The 27,641-nt window shown below is 42.8% G+C and overlaps 2 protein-coding genes across 3 annotated transcripts; one reads left to right on the top strand and one right to left on the bottom strand.

Moving 5' to 3' along the window:
• On the top strand, positions 1-23,546 carry dna2 (DNA replication helicase/nuclease 2). Of its 2 annotated transcripts, none has more exons than XR_001330292.1 (23): positions 1-381; positions 4,240-4,296; positions 4,894-5,927; positions 6,076-6,249; positions 11,597-11,780; positions 11,878-12,026; positions 12,721-12,852; positions 12,962-13,190; positions 13,310-13,427; positions 13,543-13,696; positions 13,978-14,172; positions 14,545-14,778; positions 16,344-16,460; positions 16,563-16,672; positions 16,827-16,936; positions 17,544-17,765; positions 20,458-20,651; positions 21,085-21,174; positions 21,330-21,537; positions 21,749-21,838; positions 22,406-22,544; positions 22,728-22,874; positions 23,063-23,546. XR_001330292.1 is itself a non-coding variant. In XM_014213490.1 (23 exons), the coding sequence occupies exons 1-23, from the start codon at positions 355-357 to the stop codon at positions 23,114-23,116; spliced, it is 4,212 nt and encodes a 1,403-aa protein (XP_014068965.1). In that variant the 5' UTR covers positions 1-354; the 3' UTR covers positions 23,117-23,546. The 2 variants fall into 2 exon arrangements, 1 of the variants encoding a protein (XP_014068965.1); XM_014213490.1 differs by having other exon boundaries at positions 22,362-22,544.
• Positions 23,296-26,766, bottom strand: LOC106612403 (phenazine biosynthesis-like domain-containing protein). The gene is made up of 9 exons (XM_014213502.2): positions 26,422-26,766; positions 26,179-26,278; positions 25,829-25,927; positions 25,606-25,715; positions 25,451-25,480; positions 25,274-25,362; positions 24,983-25,158; positions 24,840-24,902; positions 23,296-24,470 (listed from the first exon to the last, which is right to left on the bottom strand). The coding sequence occupies exons 1-9, from the start codon at positions 26,503-26,505 to the stop codon at positions 24,358-24,360; spliced, it is 864 nt and encodes a 287-aa protein (XP_014068977.1). The 5' UTR covers positions 26,506-26,766; the 3' UTR covers positions 23,296-24,357.
• Positions 26,767-27,641: the final 875 nt, after the last annotated feature.

The raw sequence follows: 27,641 nt of genomic DNA, 5'->3' as shown, positions 1-27,641 counted from the left end.
TATTATGGAGTGGGAGTGTCTTGATTCTAACTACCGTTAATGCTTTTAGCGCGAAAAATAAGAAGGAATACATAGCTGACAATGAATGAAATAACCTGAAATAGCTAGCTAGCCAAGTGTTTTGACGATGTTGGCTACCTTTATATATGTGACCGGTAGGCATTTGAGATGTATGTGTGATTAGTGAAGTAATACATTTCCAGCTAGGAGCTAGCTAACGAAATATGTAAGCTTGCGTTGACTAAAACCAATAACGTTAACTAAAGTAATTTAGCCACTCAGGTTAGCTGCAGCTATCTAAAGCTAGTCATCTAAGTTAGCTATCCTCCACGTCGTCAGATCTCTAACGTTACAATGCAGAGGACCAAGTTGAAGAACTCTGTGAGTATTTGCACCTTTTTTTATGATAGTCATCTAAATTAGCTATCCTCCAAACACCCCTGCACGTCGTCAGATCTCTAACGTTACAATGAAGAGGACCAAGTTGAGGAAGAATTCTGAGTATTTGCACCTTTTCATGATGCATGTAAAAGTAATAACTTGTCACATTAATACGTAACGTTAGCTCGCTAGCTGGCAGGGTTTCCCTTAGCTCTTCATGACTCTCAGTTCCATTACACATAGCTAAATCACATAGCTAAATCGCATAGCTAAATCGTTTCTGTATGGGGGAGATTTGTTAAAAGCCCAGAAGTTCAGTCTGAACATTAACACGCGTCACTTGGTATGGTTTTGTAAGCATAAGGACCTTTTCATATCAGCAAGAAATTATTTTCAAAAAACGAACGGTTAAATTGAGACACCTTGTGCATATTCTAAAACATGGGGGTGTAGTGGGATATCCAATGGGCTTGACGATTCTCTTCTCATCTTGAAAAAATGTATATTAAAGTAAATTAATCCGCTATCATTAACACGATGGAAAAATCTAATGATTTGTAATTGAGTTATACAACGGGGGAGTATAATCCTGAATGCTGATTGGTTAAAAGTGCATTCCAGCGGGTGTCTATTCCACAAGTTACCACAGGCATTTTCGCTCTCGTCCCAAACATGTTCATTACTATGGGACAGCTAGAGATCGAATTTGAATATTGAAACAATGTTGCAAATGTCGGAGTTAGACAGCAAGCTCTAGGATGTAGACCAAAGATGAGAAGAGAATCGTCCAGCCCATTGAATATCCCACTACACCCCCATGTTTTAGAATATGCACAAGGTGTCTCAATTTAACCGTTCGTTTTTCCTAGACCTTGCTGTCGATCTCCGACATTTGCAACATTGTTTCAATATTCAAATTCGATCTCTAGCTGTCCCATAGTAATGAACATGGTTGGGGACGAGAGCGAGGCAGGCAGCGTTTCTCAGCCAGTCGAAATCATGAATCAGCTGCCATCATTTTTGTGGATGGATCCAAATAAATGTCACTAGAAAACAGTTTAAACAAATGCAGATACTGTTGTTATTCAGTCTGCACTGTTTTGACGTAATTGTAAATTAGCCGTATTTGGCTAGCATGCAAGGGATAAGAACGTTGCCAGCCAGTATGGCAATAAAACATTTAAAACGAACGACTGGGTCGCATACATAAATACAGAACAAAAAGACTGAACGACTGGGTTGTGTCTGGCAACCGAACCAATAGAACGAACGACCAGGGTAGCAACCCTATATTTGGTTTGGGACTATATCTTGTGGAAGGATGAAGTAGTATGAATACATATATCAAAATAACGTTTTTTATGAAAATGTGTCTATCATTATTTGAATATGTTGGTAACCAGTTGTATAAGTGATAATGCTTTCAAAGCCAGCGTTTGGAAGATATCTTGGCACAGTTTGCAACACTCTCAGGCATTATCACTTAATTGTGTGCGTCAATCAAAATAATTGATACTTACCTTGTTAGGGTGAGTGTACCCACATGGCCATATATCGATTTTACAGCACATGTTAATGGAAAACAGACTGAAGATGAGGTGACCACCTGTGCTAAAGGGCTTGCATTCTCCGAACACCTGTGTATAAGCCTAACTCTGAAAGTGTTGTTTTGTCGATATAGGAACTCATAAATGTATGGATCTGTGCAAAACTGCAACAGTAAGCAAAATATCAAAATTTACTGGGGGAGGGGTGATCCAAGGGTAGTCAAACTTGTTTGTTTTTGCTTTGGGGAGGGTTGTTTTTTTTCTTCTATTGGGCGCAGGGTAATGTGTGTGTTTACCTTGTTTACAGTTTCTCTTCTGATTTGTATTTAAGCAAAAAGGCCCGAGGAGGTGTAGATGCTGTATGGCTTAATGAAATACGTCACAATGTAAACTGAGCATTATTTAAGCAATAAGGCCCGAGGGGGGTGTGGCATATGGCTAATATACCACTGCTAAGGGCTGTTCTTATGCGGAGTGCCTGGACACAGCCCTTAGCCATGGTATATTGGCCAAATATCACAAACCACCAAGGTGCCTTTTTGCTTTTATAAACTGGTTACCAACATAAATATTTTTTGGGTCATACCCGTGGTATACGGTCTGATATACCACGGCTTTCAGCTTTCAGGCCTCAAATCACCCAGTTTATAATTTACTTATAAACAATTGCTTGACTTTTGATATTACCCTAATAAAGTTTATAAATGTTTGTCAAGGTTTGGTATGGTATGGCTATTATTAAACTTTAGCTACTGCGGGCCTATGAAATGAAGGCAATGTGCTCTGGCACTCCAGCTAACTCTGACAGTTGAACTTGAGGTGAGGAATTCTGTATCAGGCCTACCAGAGTTACTCCTATAATCTAACAATAAAATGCTTATCTTTATAAAAAAATATTCTGATAGAACATTTTCAAATTAGCTTCCTCCTGTACGTTTATCTGTAGAGCAGACACAGTAGCCATCTGAGATAAAGAAATGCATGTCTGTGTCGTAGCATGCCACCAGCATAGCTCTCTCTGGGGTTAGGCCTAAGCTTCTCTTCCTTTATATTTACAGTACCAGTCAAGTTTGGACACCTACTCATTCAAGGGTTTAACTTAATTTTTACTATTTTCTACATTGTAGAATAATAGTGAAGACATCAAAACTATTCAACAAACTGGATGTAGTCTATCACAGTGCCATCCATTTTGTCACCAAAGCCCCATATACTACCCACCACTGCGACCTGTACGCTCTCGTTGGCTGGCCCTCACTTCGTATCTGTTGCCAAACCAACTGGCTCCAGGTCATCTATAAGTCTTTGCTAGGTAAAGCCCCACCTTATCTCAGCTCACTGGTCACCATAGCAGCACCCACACGCAGCACGTGCTCCAGCAGGTATATTTCACTGGTCACCCCCAAAGCCAACTCCTCCTTTGGTCGTCTTTCCTTCCAGTTCTCTGCTGCCAATGACTGGAACGAACTGCAAAAATCTCTGAAGCTAGAGACTCATATCTCTCTCACTAGCTTTAAGCACAAGCTGTCAGAGCAGCTCACAGATCACTGCGCCTTTAAATACCCCATCCAACTACCTCATCATCACCATATTGTTATTTATTTTGCTCCTTTGCACCCCAGTACCGCTACTTGCACACTCATCTTCTGCACCTTTATCACCTCAGTGTTTAATTTGCCATACTGTAATAATTTCACCACTATGGTCTATTTATTGCCTCACCCCCCTTATCCTACCACATTTGCACACACTGTATATAGATTTTCTCTATTGTGTTATTGTCTGTATGTTTGTTTATTCCATGTGTAACTGTGTTTGTGTCGCACTGCTTTGCTTTATCTTGGCCAGGTCGCAGTTGTAAATGAGAACTTGCTCTCAACTAGCCTGCCTGGTTAAATAAATGTGAAATCAAAAATGCTGCTGGAAATTTGAGACAAAATATCCACAAGAAAAGTATTACCAAAAATACTTTTCAAAATGCTGGTAGTGCATTCAGATTTCACCTGAAGCATGCGCACACAATGTAAATACATGCATGGAATTCATACATACTAGCAGCTCGTGCATGTGTTTACATGATTTTGCACATACTTTAGGTGATAGACGTCTGAGCGCACTAGTACCAGCTTTTTTACCGAATCTTTTTAATACTTTCCTGTGGGTATTTTCTCGTTACGATATGATAACTGATTCAGAGGGGTTGGGTTAAATGCGAAAGACATACATTGTTATACAACTGACTAGGTATCCCCCTTTACCCTAACACCACAAAGGCTCTATGCTAATTTGCTGTACTTTGTCCCAACGATAGGTAATTGGAGGCCATCAGAAGACACTCTCTTCATTTTTCTACTCAAACAAGCCCAAGGTGACCCCCCCCCCCCCCCAATTGCCTTGTCCTTTGTGTTAAGACGTCCGCATGCTTCCGGAACAGTTCGGTAGAGTTTGTGCTGCATATACTATGATATTTTCCTTTTGTACTAAGGTGAGTTTTTATTAGGCTTTTTGGGGCGCACATTTTTTCTGGAGGCAAGCAGAATTTCAGAGAAAGCCTACTCCCCTTCCTCGGTGATTGGTCAACAGTAGGGATTCTTCAGTAGTCTTTGTCATTCAATGAGAGACGACTTGTTTTATGCAAATTTTTTTCATAACTGCACCAAGCATCTTAGTCGTGCAATTTTAGATTCAACTAAGATCTTCTGCAAAAACGTCAAAATTAATGACAGATTTATTGAGGTAGATTAGTTCTGACTATTTAGAAGAAGTGTATACTGGCTATGGCGTCTCAATGGACGTTACTATTGCTGCTTTTTAAGGGAGCATGTGAGCACACTCGTTCGGCTAGCAGAGTTGTCTAGGCACCAACTGAACTGAAGCATGCTGACGCCTTTACCATTTCTTATTGAATTATCTTCACTCTGTTCAATTGTTGACAAACTTAAGTCTGACCTTGTGTTGGTTTCAGGAGTCAACGCCTCCCTCAAAGAGAACTATATGCAGCATAACTGAGACGGATTCCTCAAATGTCACCTCTAACCAGCGCAGTGTCCTGGGGGGCATTGAAAATTCTCCCCTGTCTTTTGACCTCTTATCTGTCCCAGAGACCCCCGACAGCCAGATCAGAACCTCTCACCCTGCCAGAAAGCCTGAAGATGGGCATCTCTCTCCTATCTGCCGCAGACCGTGCTCCAGAGGGGTCAGCTTAATAAGGGAAAATTCTCCCAAGGCAGCTATGTTCTCCCTGAGGAGTAAGATCAGTCCCCCACCTCAGGTACAGACAAGCACCAAGAACAGTAACATACAACGTTGCTCTGTGAAAAGACTGTTCAGTCCCGATGACGTGCAGGTTGCCAAGCGTCCGAAAACCATGTCAGTAAAGAGGCCCTCCATTAGCCCTCTGCAGAAGCCTCTCCTTCATGGAGAGGACTTCCTGAGCGAATGCTTGCAGGTCATTGGTGACACTCAAAACTCCAAAGGTACTAAATTCCAGCAGGACACAGGCCTAGCTGTGAATGGCAGAAAGCCATCCAAGGCTGGTCAGATACACTTAGGTTACAGTGTATTGACATCAGGAGCCAAGGAGAAGATTAGAAACGTCATGCCATCATTAAAGCCACTGTCTGTCAAAAGAGCTTCGTCCTTGTCCTCTAATGAGAGCTCTCTCCCCAGCAGCTTGAGTGAATGTGAAGAGGAGTGTGCTTTTACTGTCATTACGGAACATAAAGATGTCACAGAATATAATAGCTGCCCCACAGACTTGAATACAAGCGGTGGGTGTGTGATCTCTACTAGCTTTGAGAAGCCTAGTAGTGTAAAAACTAGCCTTCCCAATCCCAATAAGAGCTTACTGGAAGTTGAAAGCAGTGCTTTCAGAGACCGTGGCACTGACGGGAAAGGAGTAACATCAGAAGACCACCTGGAGGGGCTGGAGGACAACTGGTTTGATGACAAAATGGAGGAGAGCTTCAGTAACACTATGGAGGAGAAATCCAATGCTGGGTATGATGAGCACATCTAACTTACTAGTCATCAACTAAAAAAAACAAATGGAATGATTTTTTTTTTCATATGCCTGAAATGCCTTTTTCTGGTATGGAGTGATATTTGTGCATATGAAATTACCCTTTTGTTGTTTTTCACTAACCAGTAAAAAGAAAGGCATCCCAGACCATGTTATTCTGACCACTGGGCTGCACAACCGCTACTGGATACTAGATGTGCAGGAGGTCCACGGTGCTCGTGGCTCTGTGGAGAAACATCTGACCATCACTGCCTTCAAGACCTCCCATCCTACTGAGATCTGTATTCTGAAGGATGGATGGTAATTTTCTGCACAATACATTATTTTATATACCCAAATGAATAGACAAAACATTAACACCTGCTCTTTCCATGACACATACTGACCAGGTGAATCAAGGTGAAAGCTATGTTCCCTTATTAATGTCACTTGTTAAATCCACTTCAATCAGTGTAGATGAAGGGGAGGAGACAGGTTAACAAGTTAATTTTAAGCCTTGAGACATGGCTTATGTGTCAAATGTTATTTGTCACATACACATTTAGCAGATGTGTTTATTATGGATCCCCATTAGCTGCTGCCAAGGCAGAAGCAACTCTTCCTGGGGTTGAGCAAAATTAAGGCAGTTTATACAATTTTAAAAACATTACAATACATTCACAGATTTCACAACACACTATGTGCCCTCAGGCCCCTACTCTACCACTACCACATATCTACAGTTCAAAATCAATATGCACATGTGTTTGTAGTGCGTATGTTATCGTGTGTGAATGCATGTCTGTGCCTATGTTTGTGTTGCTTCACAGTCCCTGCTGTTCCATAAGGTGTATTTTTATCTTTTTTTATATATATATATATATATATAAAAAAATTCTGCTTGCATCAGTTACTTGATGTGGAATATAGTTCCATGTAGTCATGGCTCTATGTAGTACTGTGCGCCTCCGATAGTCTGTTCTGGACTTGGGGACTGTGAAGAGACCTTTTGTGGCATGTCTTGTGGGGTATGTAGGGCTTATCTAATACGTTAAAAAAAAAAATCCCCAAATTCTGTTTTTTCTGTAAAAAAAATATCTGTATTCTGTGTTTTATGCTAATTTTATAATCAGAAAGAGTTTCTAATAATGTGAATGAATAAAATGTCAATTTTAATAAGATCTATAACAGTAAATTTGTAATGATGCAACACATCATTGCACATTTTTTTTTATCAAGGCAAGTGCTTCCATAGAGTTCTAAGTTTTTCATTATAAATGAAAAAAGTAATGCAAGAATCTAGGCAACAATGCAGCAAGCAATAGGCAAAACCTAGAGTTATACTTATTTAAAGAAAATGCGTTTATTTTTTGTAACACTTGTGAAGCACTTTATTTTAACTTGTAAATGGAAAAAAAAAAGATTAATGCAAGAATCTAGGCAATAATGCAGCAATAGGCAAAACCTATGGAGCTACCTTCTGAGCTCCTATGTCTGTCCATTGTAAGTTTTCCATCTATCACAGATATCTCCATTGAAGTACATGATTGTCAGCCTCTGTTGAGCTCGGTGAGTGCCTCTCGCTTGTCTGTGAGTAGAGTCTTGTATTTGCTGAACTCCTCTGTTGACTAAACTGACTGGGAAGTAGATGTAGGGCACTGCCACTTCTGCAACTCTTGGGAATCTCGCACTCAGGCCCCTCCAGTAATCAGCAAGCTCCAAAGCAGGTGAGGGCTCCCTGGACACACAGTGGTGATAGGCAATCCATTCTTCACTGAGCTCTGTTGATTGGCTTGCCATGGGTTTCAGTTGTGTGTAGGCTGTTGAAGAAGACATCTCATCCATGTCACAAGTGATGCAACTTCAGAAGTGTTTGTAGTGCTGCCAGGTCTCACCCACCAGATTGATGACGTGGCAGAGACAGGTTACATGGACACTGTTGGTCATCCCTCCTTTCAGAACCTCCTTGTATGTCTTCAGACAGTAGGAGGCATTATCTGTGACCACTGCCCAGGCATCTTTCAGGTTCAGATCGTTGCTGTGGAGGGAGGCTAGTATAGCTTGTGAAAACGTTGAGTAGGTGCTTCTGTCCATGAAAATGACATCCACCAGAAAGTACTGGTTTTCAACACCTGCAATGAAAGATAAGGAAAACTGTTTTAACCTAAAATAAGTGACAAAGTAAGTTATTTCAAGTGTAAACACAATATAGATACAGCGATAGTTAGCTAGATGGAGAGGCAGACAGCTGCTGACATACATCGCTATATTTCACCACGATAGCTCGTTGTTTGGAATATCACAATTTGCATGCGGAAAATTCACATTGCAGAATGTAAATGTAGGCTAATGCAACGGTATATCAATAGGCTGTTAAATGAACTCACCAATGACAATGATTAGAACGCTGCAATCCCTTGCATCTGTTGTCTCGTCAACAACAACCCCAAAATTCTTCCCACGGATCTTCTGTAGAACGGCAGTCATATGTTGGTTGAATACACAGGGCAGGTGAGTTTGACCGAGGTTGCTCTCATTTTTGGGCAACGCTCCTCCCTGTTTGCAATGCTTCACTAGAAACAGCCGTAGCTTTCTTCGCTTTTCTAAGGGGATGTCAGACTCCACAAAGTCCTGATATAAATTGTCTTAAATCTGCTGATGTGCTTGCACTAGTAATGGTAGTTTGAAGAGGCATGCTCTGGCTAACACGGTGCTTTTCCCTGTTCTTCACATGGGCTTTAGATTTTAAGTGGTCATCACACATTTTTACGGGTCCAATCAATAGTATGCTGACAGAATTTTCAAAACAGCTTATCGCCTGACTCATAATAGTTTACTTCTTGGCCGTCATAGACTGCCTCTTCGACATGTTTCTCAAAGTGACAGCCAAATTGTGAGGTGACGTAAGGGTTCTACGCCTGACCGACCCCCTCACAAAACACGCCAATCGAAAACGGAAGTATTTCTCTAGGCCTACTTGTCAGTAATTTTACAATTGTCATTTAGGTTACTACAATAATTAGGCCTACTTTTTATTTATTTTTTTAATCAATTTCAGCCAAATTATAGAAAATTCCCCTCTTCCGTCCTAGTTTTCCGCATCGCGGAAATCATAGGGCCCTAGGTATGCATGGGTGTCCGAGCTGTGCACCAGTAGTTCAGACAGCTCAGTGCATTCAACATGTCAATACCTCTCATAAATACAAGTAGTGATGAAGTCGATCTCTCCTCCACTTTGAGCCAGGAGAGATTGACATGCTTATTATTAGCTCTGTTTACGTCCAAGGACCAGCCGTGCCGCCCTGTTCTGAGCCAATTGCAATTTTCCCAAGTCCCTTTTTGTGGTACCTGACCACATGACTGAACAGTAGTCCCCAGGTGCGACAAAACTAGGGCCTGTAGGACCTGCCTTGTTGATAGTGTTAAGAAGGCAGAGTAGCACGTTATTATGGACAGACTTCTCCCTGTTTTAGCTAATATGTTTTGACCGTTTACAATCCAGGGTTACTCCAAGCAGACTTGCTCAGTTTCCACATTATTTATTACAAGATTTAGTTGAGTGTTAGGGTTTAATGAATGATGTGTCCAAATTACAATGGTTTTAGAAATATTTAGGCCTAACTTATTCCTTGCCACCCACTCTGAAACTAACTGCAGCTCTTTGTTGAGTGTTGCAGTCATTTCAGTCGCTATAGTAGCTGACATGTATAGTGTTGAGTCATCCGCATACATAGACACACTGGCTTTACTCAAAGCCAGTGGCATGTCATTAGTAAAGATGATAAAAAGGGGCCTAGACAGCAGCCCTGGGGAATTCCTGATTCTACCTGGATTGTGTTGGAGAGGCTTCCATTAAAAATGTTATTGCGGGTGTAGTGAAATGCTTGTGTTCCAACAGTATTTAACAATACACACATTTTTAAGTAAAATATATAAATATTAGGACGAGCCATGTCAGGGAGTGGCATTGTCTGACTAGAATAGTGTATATACATATGAGATGAATAAAGCCGTATGTAAACAGTATTAAAGTGACTAGTGTTCCATTATAAAAGTGGCCAGTGATTCCAACTCTATGTATATAGGGCATCAGCCTCTAAGGTGCGTGGTTGAGTAGTCAGGTGGTAGCCGGCTAGTGGCTATTTCAGTCTGATGGCCTTGAGATACTGTAGAAGCTGTTTTTCAGTCTCTCGGTCCCAGCTTGGATGCACCCGAACTGACCTCACCTTCTGGATGGTAGCGGGGTGAACAGGCTGTGGCTCGTGTGGTTGATGTACTTGATCTTTTTGGCCTTCCTATGACATTGGGTGCTGTAGGTGTCCTGGAGGGCAGGCAGTGTACCCCTGGTGATGTGTTGGGCAGACCGTACCACCCCTGGAGAGCCCTGTGGTTGTGGGTGGTGCAGTTGCCATACCAGGTGGTCATACAACCCAAGAGGATCCTCTCAATCTGTTAAAGTTTGTGCGGTTCTTTGGTGCCAAGCCGAATTTCTTCAGCCTCCTGAGGTTGAAGATGCGCTGTTGAAGAGGCACCTTCTTCACCACACTGTCTGTGTGTGGACCATTTCTGATTGTCATTGATGTGTACGCTGAGGAACTTGAAGCTTTCCACCTTCTCTACTACGGTCCTGTCTGTGGATAGGAGCGTGCTCCTTCTGCTGTTTCCTGAAGTCCACGATCAGCTCCTTCGTTTTGTTGAGGGAGAGGTTATCTTCCTGGCATCACTCCGCCAGGGCCCTCACCACCTCCCTGTAGACTGTCCCGTAATTGTTGGTAAGGGCTGTTGGGGCGGTATGCAAATGGAGTGGGTCTAGGGTTTCTGGGATGGTGTTTGTGAGCCATGACCAACCTTTCAAAGCACTTCATGGCTACAGACGTGAGTGCTACGGGTCGGTAGTTATTTAGGCAGGTTACCTTGGTGTTCTTGGGCACAGAGACTATGGTGGGCTGCTTGAAACATGTTTTTGTTAGACTCGGTCAAGGACAGCTTGAAAATGTCAGTAAAGACACTTGCCAGTTGGTCAGCGCATGCTCGGAGTACACGTCCTTGTAATCCTTTTGGCCCTTCTGGGGCGGCAGCGTAGACTAGTGGTTAGAGCATTGGACTAGTAACCGAAAGGTTGCAAGTTTGAATCCCCGAGCTGACAAGGTACAAATCTGTCGTTCTGCCCCTGAACAAGGCAGTTAACCCACTGTTCCTAGGCCATCATTGAAAATAAGAATTTGTTCTTAACTGACTTGCCTAGTTAAATAAAGGTAAAATTTAAAAAAAATGTTGACCTGTTTAAAGGGCTCACATGGGCTGCGGAGATCGTGATCACACAGTCGTCCGGAACAGCTGGTGCTCTCATGCATGCTTCAGTGTTGCTTGCCCTGCAAGCATCCAACCAAATTGACAACTGTGGGAAGCGTTGGAGTCAACATGGTCCAGCATCCCTGTGGAACATGTTCGACACCTTGTAGAGTCCATGCCCTGACTAATTGAGGCTGTTCTGATGGCAGAACTCAATATTAGGAAGGTGACCTTAATGTTTTCTACACAGTGTATCGAACTCAATATTTTTTTGTTGCACATTTTAGAACGTGATTCTGGCTAATATTGCTCAAGTTTACTTTCAGACAAACAATATAGTTAATGTGAAAATAATAGTACGTCTTGCCTTCTCTAGGGAGTCGACACCAGTGTCCACGGGTGATGTGGTTCACTTGGAGGGCCAATGTATCTCAGGTACCTGGCTGATAGACAGGGAGTCAGGATTCTTGGTGCTTCTCCCTGACGTGCTCATATCTGGCACTAGCATCGCCAGCGGGATCCGCTGCATGAGACGGGCCGTGCTGGGGGAAATGTTCAAGGTATGATCATGAAATACCAGGCTCAGTTATCCTATCTGTTTATGAATTGATTGACCGACCTTATTGTAATGATATGTAATCCTCACCTTTGCCTTAGGGGTTCGACGGAGGCTCCAAACAGATGCTGAACGGTACGATAGTTCATGAAATCTTCCAGAAAGCTGCAATGTCTGGAGACTTCTCTATGGAAAGGCTGCAACTGCTGGCCAACCAAGCCCTGCTCAGCCCCAACTACCTGGGAGACATGTAAGAGTCATTGTACTATACCATACAATGCCATTATACATTGACATTGGGAGTTTCTTAGGAAATGTTAAAGAATACTTCAGGATTTTGCCAATGAAGCCCTTTATCTACTTCCCCCGAGTCAGATGAACTCATGGAGACCATTTTTCTGACTTTGCGTGCAGTTTGAAGGATGTTGCTAACTAGCGTTAGCATGCTAGTAGATACCATAGACTTGTAGTCATTGCGCTAACGCTAGTTAGCAACTTTCTTCAAACTGCATGCAAAGTCAGAAAAATGGTCTCCATGAGTTCATCTGACTCTGGGGAAGTAGATAAAGGGCTTCAAAATTCTAAGTATCCTTTTTAAAGGTGCAATATGCAGGAATCGCTTTGGTTGTTAAAATTCTAAACAAGCAAGTTCAGTGTAGAGAATCATTGTACCATCTAAACCGCTGTGAAAAATAAAGTATTTTCACCTGTTTTGAAGCTGGTGACCAAAAACCGAAAGTAAAATACACAAAAACCAAACTTAAGCATGGGATGCATAGATGTAGCACACATTGAACAGATTTACCACGTTAGTCTTGCTTTCAATGAGGATGACAGATCTTTAATCCAGCCAAATTCACATTGAATTGTGGGTGACCCAAAAAGTTACATTTTGCAGCTTTAAGTGTGGGTTTTATTGTAATTCTTCTCAACCCTCTTCATAGGTACACCCTGAAACTGACTCAGGAGGACATGAAGCAGGAGATTTGGGAGTACCTGCCTGCACTGACAGATTGGGCCAGAGATTACCTTCACACCTCTCCACAGGCAGGCAAGAAACTGTTAACTCTCAAATTGTGAGTAGTACCAACTCACCCCACCCCTAACTAATTTCATTCTCCATTCTATATCTTAAATCTTTGACAGACTGGCAGTTAAAAAAATGTTGGTCCTCCCCACCCACAGGCCAAGTGATGGGGCACTGAGCTGGCAGGACTCCGCATGCAGCATCGCTGTCACAGAATTTGTGGACATCGAGGAAAACATTTGGTCGCCACGTTTCGGCCTGAAGGGTAAAATTGACGTGACAGCAGGGGTGCGTATTCATCGCAAGGGCAGGCCTCCACTCAACAGGGTAATGCCTTTGGAGCTGAAGACTGGGAAAGAGTCCAACTCCATTGAACACCGCAGCCAGGTACTGCACCAGTGGAACGAACACACGCAGTCAGATTGCAAATACTGAGCTCTATGAACCATCCATGCATTATGACTGCAACAGTGCTCAAACCAATACAAACTCTTGTTATTGTCCAGGTCATCCTTTACACTCTGATGAGCTTAGAGAGACGCAGTGATGCAGAAGCAGGATTCCTGCTCTACCTGAAGACTGGCAACCTGCATCCTATAGTTGGAAACCACATGGACAGAAGAGGTAAGCCCTGATCACAAAAATGTGTTTGGAACTTTATTTTCCATGGGGAACAGTTTTTATTAATTTATTTTGAGACAGGACCTCATAGTTGACTAATGTTCTATCTCTCTCTCAGAGCTGTTGAAATTAAGGAACACCCTGGCGCATCACGTTGGCAATAGCATGGAGAAGGAAGGCAAGACACGGATGGCACCTCTGCCAGGGATCATCACAGACAGACAGGCCTGCAAGTGGTGTCCCCAGATCAGGAACTGTGCTCTCTATGACAGGTACAACTGCCTTCCTTCCAGAGTGAACTACTTATATGCTGATAGGAGATTCAGGACGACAGCAACTTCATGCCCTTAAAAATCTGTGTGTGTGTGTGTGTGTGTGTGTGTGTGTGTGTGTGTGTGTGTGTGTGTGTGTGTGTGTGTGTGTGTGTGTGTGTGTGTGTGTGTGTGTGTGTGTGTGTGTGTGTGTGTGTGTGTGTGTGTGTGTGTGTGTGTGTGTGTGTGTGTGTGTGTGTGTGTGTGTGTGTGTGTGTGTGTGTGTGCGCGTGCGCGCGCAGGGCCATTGAGAGCAGGGCTCCAGACTACTACTCCAGTGAGTCACAGCAGTTGTTGGTGCAACAGGAGAGTGAGCACCTGACAGAGGCCCACCTGCTCTACTTCAGCCACTGGCTGCTACTCTGTGCCCTGGAGACCCACACCATGGAGAGGAAGGGAGGACGGCACAACATCTGGCTGCAGTCTGCCCAAGAGAGGTCCGGAGGAAATCACGTGTCTATGTATCAGATAATGTGGTCATTTAGCAGATGTTTATCCAATGTGACTTATAGAACTGTGAACATTGACAGTGACATATGTGAGCTGATATAGTGTTGGGGGGTGGGCTATAATTGTTTGACAAAATTACATGAGTTTTCACTATGGATGTTTGTTGAACAATTTATATCTGTAATAATAGGTCTGTTACATTCACTGACAAAATGTACTCTAAATTTGAATGCAGACATTTTATGCTAAAAGATTCCGCAACTCCCCTAATGGTGGTCCTCGAGCTTTTGCCGGTGATTTGGGTGGTCCTGAATTAGTTTTTATTGGGAACCGCTGTCTAATTTGTTTTTGGTGTCCAGGGAGAAGAGTGGGGGGTGTATGGGAAACATGCAGCTGATTGGCCCGGTGAAGAACCAGTCAGACGGTGTGTATATCCACCGTTTTGAGCGCCGTCGTGGCGGGGAACAGGGTGTGACGGGCTTGATTGTTGGCGACAGAGTTGTGGTGAGCAACCATGATTTGCAGCTAATTGGTGTGGCAGCTGGATACGTCACAGACGTGAGCAGCACTGCAGTAAGCTGCTCCCTGGATCGGTAAGATGGCAGTATCAATGTCTTTCTAAACACTATGGGAATCTGGGAATGGGAGGTTTAGTGCGTTTCTATATACAGAACCAGTCAAAAGTTTGGACACCTACTCATTCCTGGGTTTTTCTTTATTTTTACTATTTTCTACATTGTAGAATAATAGTGAAGACATCAAAACTATAAAATAACACGTATGGAATTATGTAGTAACCAAAAGTGTTAAGCAAGTCAAATATATTTCTATTTTAGGTTCTTCAAAGTAGCCATGCTTTGCCTTGATGACAGCTTTGCACACTGGCATTCTCAACCAGTCACCTGGAATGCATTTCAATTAACAGGTGTGCCTTAATTTGTGGAATTTCTTTACTTAATGCGTTTGAGCCAATCAGTTGTGTTGTGACAAGGTAAGGGAAAGGGGGATACCTAGTCAGTTGTCCAACAATGTATTCAACTGAAATGTCATATGCATTTTACCCAACCCCTCTGAATTGGAAAGGTGCGGGGGACTGCCTTAATCGACATCCGCGTCTTCGTAGGGGTGGTATACAGAAGATGGCACTATTTGGTGAAAGACCAAGTCCATATTATGGCAAGAACAGCTCAAATAAGCAAAGAGAAATTACAGTCCATCCTTACTTTAAGACATGAAGGTCAGTCAAACCAGAACATTTTAAGACCTTGTGTGAATCAGGCCTTGATGATCGAATTACTCCAAAGAAACCACTACTAAAGGACACCAATAAGAAGAGACTTGCTTGGGCCAAGAAACACGAGCAATGAACATTAGACTGGTGGAAGTCTGTCCTTTGGTCTGATGAGTCCAAATTTGAGATTTTTGGTTCCAACCGCCGTGTCTTTGTGAGACGCAGAGTAGGTGAACGGATGTTCTCCCCATGGGTGGTTCCCAACGTGAAACTGGAGGTGTGATGGCGCTTTGCTAGTGTCATTGTCCGTGATTTTATTTAGAATTCAAGGCACACTTAACCAGCATGGCTACCACAGCATTCTGCAGCGTTACGCCATCCCATCTGGTTTGCGCTAAGTGGGACTATCATTTGTTTTTCAACAGGACAATGACCCAAAACACACCTCCAGGCTGTGTAAGGGCTATTTGACCAAGAAGGAGAGTGATGAGTGCTGCATCAGATGACCTGGCCTCCACAATCACCCGACTTCAACCCAATTGGGATGAGTTGGACCGTAGAGTTAAGGAAAAGAAGCCAACAAGTGCTCAGCGTGTGTGGGAACTTCTTCAAGACTGTTGTAAAAGCATTCCAGGTGAAGCTGGTTGAGAGAATGACAAGGCAAAGGGTGGCTACTCTGAAGAACCTCAAATAATCTCAAATGTTTAACACTTTTTTTCCCGTTGCTACATGATTCCATATATGTTCATAGTTTCGATGTCTTCACTTTTATCCTACGATGTAAAAATAAAAGAAAAACCCTTGAATGGGTAGGTGTCAACTTTTGACTGGTACTGTGTATATATAGATCTGTTTTAGCTTGTTGGTTTCTTTGCTATTTGTATGTGTATTCTTCTGAAGTTGAAGCTGCTCTCCTCATCTCCATAGGGACCTTTCGAAGTGTTCCTCTGATGTTGTGTTCCGACTGGACCAGGACGAAGGGGTAATGGGATTGAGCACCCATCTGGTCAACCTCTCCAAGATGATGGAAAGGTCTCCTCCAAGGTCTGTTCAGTACTACTGCCTGAAATGGAAATAACTTACATTTTTTCTTCATAACTCTTTAATAGTAGGTATTAACTCATGGCTCCACATCCCCCTTTGCAGTGAAAGACTAAGGGAGCTGATAGTGGATTTCCACCCTCCTCAGTTCATTGACAACCTCAGCAGTGTGTTGCCCAGGGAAGCTAAGGACACAGTCGCCAACATCCTGAAAGGTGTGTCCCCTGATTGGTTACCTCTGTTCCCCGCTCTCCTTTGTCTCACTTTAGTTGTTACCTTTTTATATAAACATTTTATTTATTTGCTAACTTAATTTCAAAGCTCTCCAGTGAACTATAACACTTACTTGGTGTTTCATCTCTGTCTCAGGGCTCAACAAACCTCAGAAACAGGCCATGAAGAAGGTTTTGCTCTCCAAAGATTATACGCTCATAGTTGGGATGCCTGGCACTGGGAAAACCACCACTATATGCACACTGGTAAGAGCAATGTTTGTCATTTCCCTGTTCTACTTAGATACTCTGGGTGTATTTTGTAAATTCAATCTTGAGTGCCAGAGTGTGCTCAGTGTTGTCACATTGTCCGTTCGTAAATTCAGAGCGTTAAGCTCGGAGCGTTCAGAGTGCACTCTGCCCGAGGAGTATGGTTGACCCGAGCTTTCTGACCTCACAACGGCAGTCAAGCTCCCAAGCTAACTGGCTAACGTTGGATAGTTTGCTAGCTAATTCCATACACAAATGAGAGAACACCTCACTGACCATTTTACTCACCCTAGATGAGCTGTTTAGGCTGTTCATGTTATCCAGAGCATTGGTGGCATTAACTGTGCTGCTGGCAACAAATTAATTACGCTTCTTTTGCTGACGTTTACTGACACCGGCCATATTCAAGGGGTGTTGAGCGTTCGTAAATTCATCAGTTATTCTGCGCTCTGGCACACTCAGACGAGTGCTCTGAAATCGGAGTAGATGGCCAGAGTGAATTTACGAACACACCCTCTGACCGTTGTTCGTGCAATGTATGTGTGAATGTGATGATCAACATTGGAGTGGTTGTTCAGTCTCCCTCCTCTCTGTCCTTACTCAGGTGCGTATTCTCCATGCATGTGGCTTCAGTGTGCTGCTGACCAGCTACACCCACTCTGCTGTGGACAACATCCTGCTAAAGCTCCGGAGGTTCAAGGTGGGCTTCCTGCGTCTGGGCCGGGCCCAGAAGGTCCACCCAGACATCCTGGCCTACACAGAGGAGAGGTGTCGGGCCAACGGCATCCACACACTCCCTGAGCTGGAGAATCTTTACAACAAGGAGGTGAGTGGGCTAAACTGAGGGATAGAGCCAACTTAGAGCGATGCTCTGCCACCCAACTATGTTGCACTTAACCCAGGCTAAGGAAGAGCAGTTCCATGATTAGGGCTGTTATGATGACCGAATTTGACTGCCGTAGTCATGACGGCAGTCAAATTCCGCTTGACCCGTTTAGTCATGGTAATTAGGCTTCTCCAAGCTCTGCTGCATTTTATCTATTTTATTTAACCTTTGTTTAACTAGGCAAGTCAGTTAAGAACAAATTCTTATTTACAATGACGGCTAAACCGGATGACGCTGGGCCAATTGTGCGCCACCCTATGGGACTCCCAATCATGGCCGGTTGTGATGGAGCCCAGGATCGAACCAGGGTCTGTAGTGACGCCTCTTGCACTGAGATCTAGTGCTTTAGAACGCTGCGCCACTCGGTCGTTTGTAGCCTACCAAACTTGCTAACTGCCTAGTACTCATTACTCTATTGTCCCTCTAATCACTCTGACATCAAACAAATGTAATATAAAATCTAATCAAACACTTCATGAGAGCCCATGAGCTTATGTTGCGCAACATTTCTGTAGGCTATTGTTGTGGAAATTCAGTACTGAGAGAGACTTGGTCATTTCTTTGAACAATCATCTTTATTTAATATCGATTAATTATTGCAATAATGAAACCGAAGACTGTTGGGCCGAGAGCCTACCCTTTACAGACAATGCACAGTTTATATAGCTGATACCCAGAATGCTTGGTTCCACCCCTCCATATAGCTCAGGGGGGCACCATAAGTCACTTTGGGTTCATCCTGTGGTCATCTGCCTCTGGTGCTGTCTCCCAGATGCCAGGATAATTAGGAATAGTGAGGCCTTTGTTCTGTTCCTCCAGGCTATTTATATCTTGGTGACACCCACCACATTTTATCTATGGAATGCCAGCTGTAGGATTTTACCTATCCATCACTTCTTAAGAAAAATATGTGTCAGGTAAAAAATAGATAAGAAATAAAAATAACAAATAATTCAAGAGCAGCAGTAAAATAACAGTAGTGGGCTATATACAGGGGGGTACCGGTACAGAGTCAATGTGCGGGGGCACAAGTTAGTCGAGGTAATTGAGGTAATATGTACATGTAGGTAGAGTTAGTAACTATGCATAGATAATAACAGAGAGTAGCAGCAGTGTAAAAGGGGGAGGCAATGCAAATAGTCTGGATTGCCATTTGATTAGCTGTTCAGGAGTCTTATGGCTTGGGGGTAGAAGGTGTTAAGAAGCCTTTCGGACATAGACTTGGCGCTCCGGTACCGCTTGCCGTGAGGTAGCAGAGAGAACAGTCTATGACTAGGGTGGCTGGAGTCTTTGGCAATTTTTAGGGCCTTCCTCTGACACCGCCTGGAATAAAGGTCCTGGATGGCAGGAAGCTTGGCCCCAGTGATGTACTGGGAGGTACGCACTACCCTCTGTAGTGCCTTGCAGTAGGAGGCCGAGCAGTTGCCATACCAGGCAGTGATGCATCCAGTCAGGATGCTCTCGATGGTGCAGCTGTAGAACCTTTTTTAGGATCTGAGGACCCATGCCAAATATTTTCATTCTCCTGAGGGGAAATAGGCTTTGTCGTGCCCTCTTCACAACTGTTTTGTTGTGTTTGGACCATGATAGTTTGTTGTTGATGTGGACACCAAGGAACTTGAAGCTCTCAACCTGCTCCACTACACCCCGTCGATGAGAATGGGGGTGTGCTCGGTCCTCCTTCAGTCCTCCGCAATAATCTCCTTTGTCTTGATCACGTTGAGGGAGAGGTTGTTGTCCTGGCACCACATGGCCAGGTCTTGGACCTCCTCCCTATAGGCTGTCTCATCGTTGTCAGTGATCAGGCCTACCACTGTTGTCATCGGCAAACTTAATGATGGTGTTGGTGTCGTGCCTGGCCATGCAGTCACGGGTGAACAGGGAGTACTTGAGGCGACTGAGCACGCACCCCTGATGGGCCCCCGTGTTGAGGATCAGCGTGGCAAATGTGTTGTTACCTACCCTTATCACCTGGGGGCGGCCCGTCAGGAAGTCAGGATCCAGTTGCAGAGGGAGGTGTTTAGTCCCAGGGTCCTTAACTTAGTGATGAGCTTTGAGGACACTATGGTGTTGAATGCTGAGCTATAGTAAATGAATAGCATCCTCATGTAGGTTTGCCTTTTGTCCTTTTCCTTTAGTATTCTTCATACTATAAAATAATGACACGGAATTGTAAGAAAATCTTGTCTGCTAAATGATCTAGTGTAGCCCACCGCTAAATGGCACAGCCAGATCAGGGCCTAAATTAAGGACAACTGGGTATGCTATTCTGTTCTGAAATCGACTACATTTTCTTCATGTTTCTTTAGGCCTATCTAAAAGAAATAATGGATTTATTGTGATGGTATATTACATGGATTTGTTTGACTTTTTAAATGTAGATTTTCCAAACGTCTGCATCAGTGGCTTGTAGGCTATGGGTGGAAGCCAGGAGATCCTGAATGTGTGTTAATTAACTGTCAATTACTGTGAGACAGGCAGTTATTTGCTTGACAATCACCTGCTGACAATTTTATTACTGCCACAGCCCTATCCCATGATCTACAATTGTTCAAATGGACTCTCAGAAGATGGTAGAACACAACCATTGAGAGACTACAGTTCTCATACAACCCCTCCCATCTCTCCATAGCTGGTGGTGGCAACCACATGCATGGGTGTAAAGCACCCCATTTTCTCCCGTCGTCGTTTTGACTTTTGCATTGTGGACGAGGCGTCCCAGATCAGTCAGCCAGTGTGCCTTGGGCCCCTGTTCTATGCCCAACGCTTTGTCCTGGTGGGGGACCACCAACAGCTGCCCCCCATTGTCCAGAACACAGAGGCTAGGTGAGTAGATTCTAGTGATGGGGTAAAAAATCGATAAAGTTACACCGGGATGTTGTCGTTTTGACAAGATTGCAATATTATTTTTGCTCTAGCTTGCTGTACCTTCACCAAAATGCTAATATTTGTCCTTCATAGCTTGTTCTCCATCTTTTTAAATAGGGAGACAATTTGTTTTCAGCAATTTTATTTCCATGACACACAATCACAGTATCGAATCGCAATGCAAATAGAATTGCAATACATATTGTAACGGCAACATATCGTTATAATATCGTATCGTGAGGTCCCTGGCAATTCCCAGCCCTAGTAGACACATCCCTACCACCACCACCTACCCCACCTCTCAGGGTCGATGAAACCAAACGTACCATAAGAGTGTGGACTCTTGGAGGAGAGTTTCCTCTCCGTTTCTAATGTTTCAAGTCGTCATCAGGTTGTTGGGTATGGACGAGAGTCTATTCAAGCGTCTCGAGCGTAAAAGTGAGGCTGTAGTCCAGCTGAACGTCCAGTACAGGATGAATAGGTGGGTTATTCTTCCTAACAAAATCATGTCAACTGTTTCAAACATTTATTTCAACATCAATTTGTTTTCTATTGTTTATCTATTTTTCTCAATGGTTACTGTTTCCTTTCGTCACACCCAACGTTTATACACTCATTTCGTGGTGGCTTCCACAGTAAAATCATGTCCCTAAGTAACACTCTGATGTACGGAGGGAGGCTGGAGTGTGGCTCAGAGAGGACGGCCAGTGCCATGCTGACCCTGCCCTCCCAGGGCTCTGTCCAGAGGGAGCTGGAGCTGAGTCTGGGCCGGCCGGAGGACCTGGCTTGGGTCCAGGCAGCTCTGGAGCCTCTCAACCCTGTCTGCTTCCTGGACACCACCCAGGTCAGTCTCTTGCGCCAATATTATTCTTACAATACTCTTTATTGTGATTACTATATTTTACATGATGCCACAAACCTAAATAAGCATTTAAGTGTGGCTTGTTTGACGTGTGTATATGTGTGCAACTGTGTTGTTGGACCTTTGTATGTTATTCGACCTGTATATGCATGCCTCTTCTTTATGAGTACCTCACTGCTGCTCTGACTGACAGGTTCCAGCCCTGGAGACGGTTGACCAGGGGGGAATCAGCAACCAGACAGAAGCTGCTCTGGTGCACGGCATAGTCAGTCTGCTATTGAAGGTGGGAGCTTCAATAAAAGTCAAATGAAACGCACAAATTTCAATTAATTCATCTGATTTATTTGGACTCACAGCAATGACAGAGATTGTATGTACTGTGTTAGAACAGCAGAACTGTCTTTGTTCCCCCCACCCCTTTGGTTCAAAATGTCACTCAGTGCTCTGTTTTGTGATTGCTCTGCATTGATACATGTAGAAGTAGTACTACACTAACTGACCTGTTATAAACTGGGTGGTTCGAGCCCTGAATGCTGATTGGCTGAAAGCCATGTTATATTAGACCGTATACCATGGGTATGACCAAACATTTATTTTTACCGCTCTAATTACTTTGGTATCCAATTTATAATAGCAGTAAGGCACCTCGGATTTGTGATATATATGGCCAATATACCACGGTAAGGGCTGTGTCCTAGCACTCTGTGTTACGTGGTGGATAAGAACAGCCCTTAGCCGTGGTACATTGGCCATATACCACACCCTCTCTGGGCTTATTGCTTAATTATACCCTCGTGTTATACTAGGCTGGGTGCAGGGCCAGTGACATCGGGGTCATTGCTCCCTACAGACAACAACTGAAGGCCATCTCAGGCCTACTAGCCGGGCCAGCCTTCAGCAGTGTGGAGGTCAACACTGTGGACAAGTACCAAGGCCGCGACAAGAGCGTCATCATCGTTTCCTTTGTCAGGAGTCACCCAGAAGGCAATGTGAGTGGACCTTAAACCGACCATATCTCTTGAGATCTTGACCTTGGTCAAAGTACTTCCATTTTGGATGGATAGTTAAAACAGATTTTCTGCAAATTTCAACATTAGTTATTTGTATATAAATTGGACATATTGTATGCGTCATGACATTTTTGATCTGTGTGAGACCTGGTCTGTTGCCAGCTGGGTGAGCTGCTGAAGGACTGGAGGAGGCTGAACGTGGCCATCACGAGAGCTAAACACAAGCTCCTCATGGTGGGCTCGGCCCCCACCCTGCGCCGCTACGCCCCCCTGGAAAAACTCCTCAACCACCTCACACAGGAGAGCATGATATCCTTTACACTGCCCAGTATGTTCTTAACCATGGTTGAGAGAAATACAGTGGTGAATGGATGCTGTGGAGGTGCTATAATATGTTGTATAGACATCAGTGTTTTACAGGTTTAAACAATGTGTGTTAAGTTGTTTATAATGATTACTGTTGAATCCACTCAGGGTGTTTGTCTTAACTGGCCCACGTCTTCCAGCTCCCTCCAGCAGCCCATGAGGTATTACCCACCATGCACCTGTGACAGGACATCTGAGGTAGAACAGTGCCTTTCCTCCACTCACCATCTGGAAATCAGCCTTTAGACTTATCAAGCAATGTATCGATTCCTCAATATTGATTGCTTGAAAAATTACTTGAAATAGTTGATAGTATGCTATATTTTTTTTTAAATTGTTTTAACAAGAATCCATGGCAGCTATGTTTGCGGTGTTATTGTTTTAATGCTTTTTATTACAACAGAAGGTGATCATTCGAAAGTTGAAGTACAGGCACCATTTACACTGTAAATCTGCTATGTAGCAATTACTCAGACATTGCCTCACAGACCTCCGTTAGATTAAGATTGATAATTAGTCATGTTTGTGAGCCAGTGCTGATTGTCAAGCTTTTACTTGTTATATTGACGTTAATTTAGAAAATTTCTATGTGAATAAATCATTTTAAGTGTTGTACATTTTTGCTTCCCTTGTGTCCCTGTCAGTAAAATTCCAGACTGTTGAAATAGTCCTCACCATATGTATTTGGAAAATGAAGCAAAAATTCTAATTCTGACTTCTTAAAATGGGGGGGACACGATTCATGAAGGGCTTTTGTCTTGTTAAAGGAGACGTTTTCTTTATTGGAACCAAATCTGCATTTTGGAGTCCAGACACGTTCTTTTTTTACGATTTCACAGGGTTTTCAGAAACTTACCCTAACCAGCAATACACTTCATCATGCTTATGTTGCAGTGCCAGAGTTTAGATGAAACATGAACAAAAGCCTAAACACCAAAATAAGTAATTTTAAGAATGGCAATGCTCTCAGTGTATATAGTGTTGCAACCAATATGTATGAAAATACCCTCACATTAAGTGACATTCTGTATTCTCACCACCTATTCAAAACTTGATCTCAAATCCAAAATGCTGGACTATAGAGCCTAAATTTTAAGTTAAGCTTTACTGTCCAAATACAAATTGTGAGGATTGTATGCTGAATGTTCACTAGAGCGGTAGGTAGACTAGCGGTTAAAGACCGTTGGGCCAGTAACCGAAAAGTCGCTAGTTTGAATCCCGAGCCAACTTGGTGAAAAATCTGCCTGTGCCCTTGGCAAGGCACTTAACCCAAACCTGTAAATCGCTCTGGATAAGAGCATCTGTTAAATGACAACTGTAAATGACTAACAACTTGATACAATGGAATAATCTCAAACTCAAATAATCTGTAGCCACAGCTAGGTCTACAGATTATTTGGCTAGGTCGAAGTGAACAGTATAGCCTCTACACAGTTAGAATTCCTTGCAGGACGGTTACAGCCTGGCCAGCGATATTCAGTCTGCCATCATCCCGTAGCTCCAGCTCCAACTCCCCACCACGACTGGAGCACTGATAGGCTGTCACACAGGAGGAGAATGCAGTGTGTTAGTGGTAGTTCTTTGAATGATGTTTACATTTATTTATTGGATTTTATTTTACTCAAGATGTGCCTGTCCATCAATATCTGTAAATTGATTGGGTTCTGTGCAATGGAATTTGAACTCCATGTTGCAATGCTGTTTACATTACCCACCACAGAAGGTTGGTGGCACCTTAATTGGGGAGAACGGGCTTGTGGTAATGGCTGGAGCAGAGTAAGTGGAATGGTATCGAATACATCAATCACATGGTTTCCATGTGTTTGATGCCATTCCATTTGTGCGGTTCCAGACCATTTGTGCGGTTCATGAGCCGTCCTCCCCTTAGCAGCCTCCACTGTTACCCACCCAGCATCTTTTTCTTGCCCAGTTTCTCAGACCAGTAGCCTGCAAGGACAGTATGTGCAGAGCCTGCAATGATGTAAAAACAAACAAAATTAAACTTTCTAAAAGACTACAGAATAAGACTTGCCAATGTCTGCTGTACTTACCAGTCACAGGGTCCTCAGGAATCCCAAACCAGGGGGAGAAGTTTCTGGAGTAGAAGTCATAGCCAGGCTGACAGCCAGGGGCTCCAATCATGGTGACAATCAGACCCCTAACCCTTCCGCCAGTGTTTACATGGAGAAGAACTGCTGGGTCTGGCTGCAGGGATGTGAGCACTGACCTAAAACCAAACAGTCACTTTTTCAATCCCTTTCAAGTGAAGTTTGCCATTCTATCCTGTTTCCCAGCACTAGTGATAATGTATAAAGTAAAGTGTTTAAATAAATAATAATTACCTGTCACAAGTGTCAGCAAGGCGCACCATTAGCTTTTTGGTGGTGCCACAGAGGCACACTTCTTGAACTGGCTGGTCTCCCACAGCAGCCTGCACATACATATTCAGACTGATGGACATGAGCTTAATTCTTCACCATAAATTATAGAAACCGTGGTAAGAAGGATGATGCACTTACATTAACTATGTCTTTAAATTCATTGAGATCCTGTGGATATGAAGTTTCAATTCTGAAGTTACATTCATTTGCAAAGGCTTTTATGCAATACTTATGTGTACAGTGTATATATAATATGTTGAACATGAATGTACCACATTGATTTCATCACCTACCAGCGGAGTAGGTTTGTTCAGAGGGAAATCCATCACTATAGATTCCCCCTGTTGTTGCACATACAGCTCTCCACTCAAAGTCTCAAATACCACTGTTGCGTTGACATTTTCTTTAGGAAGGGGATTGTGGGATAGAAACAATTGAATTGCACTATATGTTTGTACTAGTTGCCATTCACTTGCTTACATGTGAGATACTGTATTATGTGACTGTCATTCTTACTTTTTTTGTAAAACAGTACAGCAGCTGAAGCGAGGGTGGCATGTCCACACAGAGGAACCTCAGTGGTGGGGCTGAACCAACGCAAGCGGAAGCGTGCTCCTTCAATACAACACATACCAAAATACATACAAGTTCCCATGTCAGTAATCTTAGGATGTTGTGATGAGTTGATTTACCTTTTCTTTCCTGAGCCCCATATATTCCATTACTCTCATTCTCATTGGCATCAATCACCCCCTCTTGGATCATTGCAATAAAATAGAGTACCACCAGATGGCAGATTTGGAAAACTTCTGCACAGAAATAGAATACAGTTTCAACTCTATTTTAGAATGTCTTGAAAAAGATACCTGAGCTGAAGTCATCTTTTGAATTTAGCCTTATGATGAAGGCAGTCTCTGACAGGTTCATCTCAGCAGCAATTTTCTGGTACATATCATCCTGCAATTCCTGCTTGGTTGAGAACAGTCAACAGTATTTTTTTTGCATGATTACTGGTTAGATAACTTAAAGCAAATACTAATGTTGATTATTCAGCAATACATGATAATATGTAATAAGATGTAATTATGTATAAAAAAAAGTATACTTGCATGTAAAAGGGGACAAACTGCTGCAGGATTTCCTTTGAAAGGTACATTGGTAAATGCATCAACAATGAATACTGGAATCTCCATTACTTATTAGAGTGGCCTATGCTGATTTCCCAGTGAGAAGTGCAGAAGTTTAACAGGTGCATGCCTCCAAATGGACTTTAACCAGTGGGTGTGTCATCCCAAAAGTCTAAAGTCCATTGCTTCCTCTCCTTTTCTCCTTTCCTTCATCTGCACTGACTTGCTAGTGCTGGCTTGGCTAGACAATCTCCCCATAGAATATGCCCACCTTGAAATATTGCTCTTGTCTGTCTTTTCAGGCAGTGCAGACGAATACGGTCTTTCATTGATTTCATAGAAATGGACAGGTGTAGCTATCTCTCGGTACGCATCTGCCCTTGGTTCATTTTTCTTCTTTTTTTCAAAATCACAAGGAGAGGAACCCACCTAAAACAGGGGTGCGTTCAGTTTGATTCCACATTTGCTAGGTTATGTGACGGTTTGTACTGAAAGACACATTTCCCCAAAACCATGTGTGCACCATTCTTCAACAGCCTTTGCAGTCAATTATTTATATATACACTAGATGACAGATAGGTGGCACTGTGTTAAAGCCACCATGCCTCCATCTTGGCACTCCTTCACCGCTGTAAAAAATATATATTTTGGAGGCTATAGAAATGCATTTATTAATGTCTACATTAATTTTTGCCACATGTATTCTATTACAGATACCTTAATGCATAATTTTACATATTGTGAGATAAACCTAAAAATAAAACATGAAAAGTACTGTCCCCATTACAACAAACATATACCTAAATACATGTAAATTTGTCTTTCAAACATTTTTATTGAAATACTGTAGAATCCCATTAATTCCTATGGAGAACTGTGCCTACTGGGGAGTGCCAATATGAAACAATTTTAGGTAATTCATTTCATTATTCTTTTGGCCAAATGTCATATTCACAAATGTAAATTTACAAAAAAAAAACATTTTCTTACCTTACAAAATAAAGTGAACTAAATGTTAAGACAAACATTCTACCAACAAAAAAGCTGTTAGAATTCTAAGTGTGTGTATGTCCCTTAAGGTCCTTGTGTAATGTGATATTGTACCCCCCAGGCCAATTGTCCTTTCTATATTCTTTCTATATACTTGTGTTCCCTCATGTACTTTTTGTATTGATTTTGTTTATAAAAAAATAAAATAAATA

Source organism: Salmo salar, chromosome ssa01 (assembly GCF_905237065.1).
Source record: "Salmo salar chromosome ssa01, Ssal_v3.1, whole genome shotgun sequence".
Classification (NCBI taxonomy): domain Eukaryota; kingdom Metazoa; phylum Chordata; class Actinopteri; order Salmoniformes; family Salmonidae; genus Salmo; species Salmo salar.
This window is presented reverse-complemented; position numbering and strand designations above follow the sequence as displayed.